The 8,499-nt window shown below is 39.0% G+C and overlaps 1 protein-coding gene across 2 annotated transcripts in view; it reads right to left on the bottom strand.

Annotated features, from left to right (window-relative positions):
* Positions 1-1,577: 1,577 nt before the first annotated feature.
* The window catches only part of rnd2 (Rho family GTPase 2), a 31,439-nt gene continuing 24,517 nt past the window's right edge, over positions 1,578-8,499 (bottom strand). Inside the window, exons 4-6 of one of the 2 annotated variants that reach the window (XM_017429437.3) lie at positions 5,791-5,925; positions 2,364-2,629; positions 1,578-2,124 (exon numbers count right to left, since the gene is read on the bottom strand). In XM_017429437.3, the coding sequence (XP_017284926.3) occupies positions 2,049-2,124; positions 2,364-2,629; positions 5,791-5,925 (477 nt within the window). In that variant the 3' untranslated portion in view covers positions 1,578-2,048. The remainder of the gene's footprint in view (positions 2,125-2,363; positions 2,630-5,790; positions 5,926-8,499) is intronic. The other variant, XM_017429438.3, reaches the window with a different exon arrangement.

Here is an 8,499-nt window from a genome sequence, read left to right as displayed (position 1 = left end):
GAGTCCTCTGTTGCTTCAGATGAGGCTGATCCCCATGGATTTACAAACACACACAAATACATGTCATATACACATTCAAGTCACTTGTTTTAAATAAATGCTTCTATTTTAATTAAGTTTTGGTCTTCATTGTAACTGATGTGCAGGGGGATAATGAGTGGTTGACCTCAGTATTTTTTAAAGTCTGGCTACGGCCCTGCCTACTTCCTGCCCTGGACAACATCTGCCTGCAGCTCCGTGACCCCTCTGAGATTGTCACACCTCTAATTGTTCATACCAAGACCTCAAAAGGTGTGGTTCTATGGGTTGTAAAAAAAAAAAAAAAAAAAAACAATTGCTAAAGAGTTTAAAAGAAAATTAACATTTGTCTTATTCTTATTGCATTACACGATTTCACTGCAAGGTTTCACTGATCAAACATGCCAAAGAATGGGTTTTTGGCACCAACTTTCTGAAATAAGCAAAACATTTTATATGTATATTGGCAGCATATGTTGCAACAGAACCTGTGTGTTTTGATTATTGGAGCTTATAGAAATGTGTATATGCTATGAAAACTAATACACTCCAAGAACATCACGGTTATTTGCTCTTAAATTGTGCAGAAAACAAGCCAGATGGTTCATCTCATTTCAGCCCAGAGGATGGAGCAATCTTGTTTCACAAAAAGCGTTTTTAAATCTCGGTTTGCCGGAACACAGGACTGTTTTCTGTATCTCTGTTTCATTTTAAATAAAGAGAGCTTTATATTGTTGATGAAGTGTCCCCCTGCAGTAATTTTAAATCAACAGAATCTCTGGTTTTAGGACATGCCCTCGGTGGACATGAAGATCTTTTTTGAATTGTAAAATATAGAGGAAATTCTAAAATGCCTTATTATTTAATTGGAGAAATGTTATTCTTTTATTGCCTGAACATTTTCCTTAAATACATCTTTAATTATTTCTCTTAGCTTAATTTTCTCTTCATTCAATGTTTGAGGTCCGCTTGTTTAGATTTTAAATTCTAAAAGGAATGCAGCAGCTGTTAACACTAACAGGTTTTTTCCGTTTTTAACTCCATCTAATTTCTACTGGGAATTAGGATTGTGCCAAGAAACGCCGGTTTAGCCAGGACATGCTACTTAGAAGGAAATGTTTTAAAGAAAGTTAAATATTTTACAGGTCTTCTGCTCAAACTTAGGTTTAAATGTAAAAATCTTTAACGGATCACGTCATAAAAGCTCCCAAAAGAGTAATTTCTGTCATTTAAAGCTAAAATTGTTGTCCGGTGCCGCTGCTGCTGCTGCCGAGCGGTTCAATTTATTTTTGTGCCAGCTGAGAAAATAGCCTGCCAATTATCTTGAGACAATCTTTCCTCGGGCTGATCTGTTGTTTGGCTTTTGCAGCAGCATGAGTGCAGCGAAAGACGTTAATACACAAAATATGTAATTTACAGATACGGTTTCTGAATGCTGCTGAAAGAAAGCACAAAAAATGATTCTTTTTCCTCAATCATTTTGAGCGCAATGAGACAAGACGTCCAACTTTCATCTCGGATATCATCAACATATAAATAAAGAAATTAACTTTTTCCAGTGGAGTCAAGCTTTTTTTTTTTAATTTTTGAGTTTAGTGACAATACAACAAAATAGCCCTAATTCTTTACCATTTTATTTTTTTCACAAAGAAACATGTTTAAAATAGCAACAACAGCATTAATCTCAGTGACTCAAACTGAAAAAACTAAAGCTGATGAGAAAATTAGTGTTAAATGAGGGAAATACTATTTTTTTTACTGTAAAAATGCACTTGTGGTGGTAGTGCTCACACATGCCGTAACACTTCTGTCTCATTTCACTTCCATTACGTCATTCGGCTAAACATTAGAATCCCTTTTCAGCAGTAATACAGGTACCAGTTTTCCTCTAAATTATGGCAACAGGAAGGAGCTTAACAAGCAGCGCTCGCGTCAGCTCAGCAGCGCAGTTTCTTCTGCATCATCGTGGCTCTTCTCACACGCCTCGTCTCCATCGCGTCGCCGCGCTCTTCCAGGAAATTAATTTCGCTTTAATTCCTTGGACTGGGCTGCACCTCCACTATCGCAGCTTCCTCATGTCCAGAGGGTGAGTCCAATTTGCCGTCACTTCAAAAACACAAATAAGCAAACANAAAAAAAAAAAAAAAAAAAAAAAAAANGAAAAAAGAATCCAAAGCGTTTGTTTCCACAGTGCAATGATTCTCTGTTCACACGCTTGTACAGTGCAAAAAATAAAAGATGCACAAAAAAAAGAAATGTCAAATAATAAATATACTTCTCTTTTATATATTTCTGTTTTCAGTATGTACATATATATTGCATATTCTTTGAGGCTGGGTCTCTACATGAGTACGCAGCTCTTGGCCCGGTCCTTCCTGATGGCCGGGGCTTGGTCCATTTGCTCAGTCCGACCCGGCAGAGGTGGCAGAGGGAGCTGCGACACTTGCCTCAGACCTCTGCGGGAACTGCTGCGTTTCAGCTGCGGCTTGTGCGGCCGCCGCACTGACGCCAGGGTGGTGATGTGGAACACGTCCCGGACGCTGTTCTCGGAAACCTTCGAGGTGCACTCGACGTAGGCCACCGCCCCCATCTGTCGAGCTATTGTGCTTCCCTGGAACACGGAGGGAGACAAGGGGCAATTAAACAGCAGGAAGAGTTTACAAAGAACAGGAAACTTCTTGCCAAATTAAAACATGTATATAGTTTAAGAGGGGGTTGCATGACGTAGTTAGTACTCAGTATCTTACCTGCAGTGGACAGCAACCAGAATAATCTCAGTCAAGCCAACAGCTACTTAAAGCAAGACCCATTTAATGCCAAGTTTGTACCATATACAACAATTAAATCTTAAACTTCCCAAGCAGTTCAAATGAGTGGTGTATTTTGTACTTTTTACTTTTTTTGTACCAGGAAAATGTCTCGCTTGTTTTCATGGAAGGGCAGGACTTAAAACTTCCTATACATTTAGTTTACTTTAGTTTATCTTAGCTCATATTTTGATTGTCTTAGCCTAATTGTTGTTTAGTTCAACTTTAACTTTTATTTAGATTATTTTAGCTGCTATTTGACTGTTTTAGCTCATGTTTAGATATGTTTAGTTTCATGATTTAATTTAGATTATACATAATTGATCTGTATTTGATTATAATGTTTCTATGATGTTTGCTGTACGTTTGACTATGTACCTGCTGTATTTGAATCTGTTGTTGTTTCTGTATTAAAGCACTTTGGATCGCCTTGTTGCTGAAAAGTGATATATAAATAAATTTCACTTTACTTCACTTCACTTGTACCGCAGCCAGCCACTAGGGGGAGCTCATTCTTAGTGGCTTCAGCTTCCGGCTCCCGGTCTTCTCTCTAGTTATAACATGTTTTGATGATCCGGCCACTGATTAGCCATAACTCACCATTTAGCTGCTCTAATCTAAAAATAACAATTAAATGTCCAAAATATGTACTGACTATAAACAGGAAAACAATAGCGTGAAAGCTGACTCAGCATTTAGACTAATAATTTCTGCCATTATGTCTTTAAGTGCATCTTGGCAGGAGCTACATCTCAACATCAGAACGCTAAATGTCGCTAAAAGACAGGCAGCAAATCCCTGACAAAGATGTTGATTTAAATCCCACAGAGCCAACGATCTACACATCCGGAGGTAAATAAACCTTTTGTATATGATGCATGAAGAACACGAAAGCGTTCAGTCTGCGGTAAAAGAGGGATCAGAGCAGCACAGATCCCACTGAGCTGATGCTGACAGAGTGAATGAAGCTCAGAGATAAGAGACTAAACTCGAGCAGAAGTGCTCCAGCTCTCCCCTGAGTAATGCAACAATATACCCAGATAATTAAGACTAAATTGTTTGCTTAAGATCAAATCAAGCAAATTTAATTTCAAACTCCCTCGGCTCTTCTTTTTGCAGCAGAGTGGCTTGATCTCTTATTTCACGCTTTTAATTCACGCAGGATTCCTCACATGTAAATGTTGTTACAGATGAGATGGAGCCAAACCTAAAACCTCCCGCTGCCCGACAGGGAGAAAGCCTTTCATCCTCTGTGGATGTGGTTTGATTTCTATCACTCTTGTGAACCGAGGTGTGTGTGAGGAGCAGCGAAGCCCTCGTTAGGTGGAACGGCGGTTTTAGATTCAGCCGCGGCAGCTGGAGGGGGGCTGACGCAGAGATTGCAGTGACAAGCGGAAAACCTAGATCAAATCTTGGACAGATTAGAGCAGAAATATCTGGGGTTCACCCAGTGGTCAATTTCACTCGCAGCTCTTTGGCTCTGCGGGAATTCAATTTAAGATTAACAAGATAACAACACAGGCTTTTTCAGCCTCTTAGAGGGACTGAAAAAGAGTAAAACAACTTATTGTTGTCCTGGTTTTAAAGTTTCGTCACATGTTTTTGTGAGCTTATTTAAATGTTGTTGTTTTTGTTTCTAAAACATTAATAAAATAAATGCCTTTTGCCCATCTCATCTTCATGATTCATGAGTTTTAAAGTTTAACATTATGAGCTTTTAATCAGAGTATGTGTTGGGAACGACTCTCAGCTACTTCCACCTCAGTATCTGTAAACTTGACTGAGTTGTAGCCATTTTTGTGTTTGCTAAGGCTGATTTGCTGTGGCGGACATCTTGAATCAGATTGACTCCAAACGCTAGTTAGTTGTAGACGTACATCCAATGATTACTTCATGAGAATTTTATTAAAATTCACACAGAAACAATTAACATTATCCCCCGCCTTTTGGCATTGAGTAATAAAATGCTCTATTTGTCTGAGGGCTTTTTTTTATTTTTTAAAAAACCTCCACTTGTTGCGTTACTAACAGAAAACTAATTAAAATTCACAGATTTACAGTTTATCATCACCCCAGTCTTTTTTTCCTTCATCTCCTCAGCTTAGAGGTCATAACAGCTTACAATAAAAGGGCTCACTCATTTATCAACTTCCGTTTTTTTTATTCATCTTGCATTTTGAAAACCCCCTAAATCTGCATGAATATTTCATTTCAGTAAAAATGTGTCTCCATAAGCGCCGCTGGTCACTTGTTCTTTCTGCAACCTTTACCATAAGCAACCTTTTATCACTTCTCAGCAAATTCTGGTCAATATGCCAACCCCAGCAAAACGTCGGCGAGGGATTTTACGCTGCACTTACAGTGGTCGAGCAGTAGTTGATTGTGTTGTATAAACCTCTTTCTCCCCTTTTGGGTCTCCTCATTGAGAGATCTAAAAGGAAATTATGTGACTGCTGATCAAACACAAAAATACCATCTTATTACTGGTTTGCTTTCTGATTTTTTTTCTCCCCACATTTAAAGCTGAATCAGCATTCACTCCACTGTTTTCCTGTTTAGAGTTTCTTCCATGCAAGCTTGCAATCAAGCGTGCTTTGTACAATTTTAATCATTCAAATCTCAAAACGTTTGTCTCAATCAGGAATAGTCTGCTATGACTTTTAGTCATTCTAACTTTTATACTTCAATTTTTTTTCTATATTTTGTTTCGCTAACTTTAGTTTTTAGCCTCAGTTTTGCTCATTTTAGGTTTTGCTGATTTTATCTTTGGTTTTAACCTTCAAAAATTCAGCTAACATTTTCCTTTTTTAACTAATGTAAGCTGTCCTTCAGTACTCATCTGGCTATTTTTAAGAAAATGTGCCTTCCTTCTTGAAGCACCTTATCCGAAAAGTGTTTTTGAAGAGACCGTCTCAGTATTTATCCCAACCTTTCACCTCAGATATCCATCAGTTTTTGTTCTCACCTGCTCATGAGTGACAGGGATTAGTCTCTGCTTGGAGAGTTCCCTCAGGGTGTTGACATCTGTCCTCATGTCCAGCTTACAGCCCACCAACACCACTTTGGCATTTGGACAAAATTCTTGTGTCTCTCCTTGCCACTGTGGAAACATTAACCAACAGGAATCAAAACAAAGAAAATACAAATTCACTACAGACACAAGGGAGCATCACACTTTTTGAATGCCACTGTATGCACACTTCAACTACTGTATAAATTAATTTTTGGAACATGTTTCATATTAATACATAAATCATGCCCCTTTCTCCAAATTTAAAATAATAGGTTAACTCATTCATCTGTGAATGAACAAAAAACAACTCAAAATTTTATGAAAACCAAAAATAGAGTAAAAATATGTTGTTTCAAGACGATGTCACTTGTGTTTCTGGGGGGAAACGCTCGAAAAACCCCTTTCAAGATGCTTCCGTGGTAACTGTGATTGTCATTTAAAAACAAAATAACTGAAAATAAAACAAGAGCCTGATGGACAAAGTGGGGAATTAAAGCAATTTCCTTTTACTCAAAGGAAGAAAATGCAGGAAATTGTCCAGACTAAGAGGCTACCAACTGTCAAATTTGCAAGACAAATAGCTGTATAAATAAATAAATAAATATCTGCTTGTTTTTTTCTGCATTCAGCTTCAACGTTCAGGGCTAAACCATTTATTAAATCATGCCAGCTTAGCTTAAAGTTCTGCTGAAGTCTGTTACTCTTTCTTTACACATTCTCCACCAACAAATCTATTTCAGGTCCTGCTCAGAAACGGTTGATCCGTCTTCCCTCCGAGGTTAAATGTCAGAGTGAGACTCCACTGAACCAACAAGGTCCCCGCGACCCGAATACACGACAGCCATGAGATGTGCTGCATGCCGTGTGCAGAACGTCACGGCATCCATTCATCCACCGGGACCTTTGGCCTTCAGAGCCCGTCCCCCGTTCTGCCAATAAGATCCAGTGAAAAGCTTGGATTGTTTAACCCTCTCTCCTCCCCCAGCCATCATCTCCTAACCTCTGACACCTCCTGGTTCCCGAAGGTCAAGAGTCTAATTTGAGATTCTGATTGTGCAACAGGTTTGCTGTGTGCCTCTGAGTTTCTGGGATTAGCAGGATAACAACCAGAGGTCAGCGGGTCAAAGCAACCCCCCTGCCAAGTCATTCATGGGAAAAAGCTACAGCTAGAAGCTGGAGACGCTCCCCCCGTTGTTGACAGAAGCCACTGAGGCTTGTGGGATACGTGTGAGTTAAAAAATGGTGTTCTGGGTTAAATCTACAAAAACCTTTGAGGGCATTTTATCCGCTTCCCTTCAGACCACTAAACACGTCACCAGGCACACCGTGGGAACTGGGTTCAGCCCACGAGGGGTGCAGTTCAAAGGCAAACACACACACACACAGCTTCAAAATGAGAGACCAATAAAAACCACAAGACTGCTTCACATGATACACATGCATGCAAACAAACCCATGCAGTTGGGCGTAAATTCACCTCAGGTATTTCTCCATGTGTGGTCCCGGGGTCAGTAAAAACCATCACAGACCACATCGGACGGCTCCAACCCATCACTACACTCAGTCCTACTCTGTGTTAATTATAACAATTAAAGGTCTAGCATTCTTTGAAGAAATGCATATGCAAGAGTTGACAATGGTATAGCTGTTTTGGTTAAAGCTTGACAATAAGATCTGCACAATCTCATGCGATATTGTAATATCTCAGGCGTCTTGGCGTCTTAAATTGGGTCAAGTCCAAAATTTAATCAGTTGCTGTTCATTCAGTGACTACTTTCTGAGTTTTAACTTTCTGAGTTTAATTAAAGTCCAGCCATTGGTTCATAAGAGATTTTACTAATGGAACAGACAAACACACACACGCACAGGGAAAAACAATATCACTCCACCTTCGCCTTTAGCAGCAGGCGATAATTAGCCACCTAACAGATGCCATCTGGTCAGTCATTCAGCATAAAACTCAAATTCTATCATCCAAACGTCCACAGAGACTCAGGTTGCTCAGAAACAACTCCTCTGATACGGTTGACTTATTTGCATATTTCTCTTGAACCTACTCAGCTGCAAAGCCTCTCTTTTCTTTCTTCAAGCTGACCTTTTATTTTTTTCCAGGGATGCAGGTCAAGTGTCTGTGGACATTCTGATGAAAGGAAAGAAAACGAAAGGCTTCAACCTCTGCACTGATTTACTCTATTGTTGAACCGTGAAAAGCCACTGGAACGGAAATCTGAGTCGATACGAGATGCTGATCAGGTCAAAAAAAAAAGTATTATTTCTGGTTTGTTCTTCTGCATCACAACAGATTTCAAATACTGTAAAGTTTTAGAAATTAAAGACCTAGCATTCCTTGAAGGGAAGCATATCACTCATCATATGATGTAGCTGTTTTAGGCAAATCTTTTTTTTTTACCATTCTACGTTAACGCCAAATAATTAATGTCAACATTTCATACAAAAATCCTATCCATCTTAACTATTACCACACAAAACTTTAGGTCAATACCTGTAAAATTGACTGAGCTATAGCTATATTTTATGTTTTTATGGTGGCAGCCCTCTTGAATCAGGTTGACTAACAGTAATTAGTTGCAGATACGTTTCTAATTATTACTTCCTGCAAGTTTCCTTAAACTTTGTCCAGTGGTTCATAAAATATTTTGG

This window comes from Kryptolebias marmoratus, linkage group LG12 (assembly GCF_001649575.2).
Source record: "Kryptolebias marmoratus isolate JLee-2015 linkage group LG12, ASM164957v2, whole genome shotgun sequence".
NCBI classification, from domain to species: Eukaryota; Metazoa; Chordata; class Actinopteri; order Cyprinodontiformes; family Rivulidae; genus Kryptolebias; species Kryptolebias marmoratus.
This window is presented reverse-complemented; position numbering and strand designations above follow the sequence as displayed.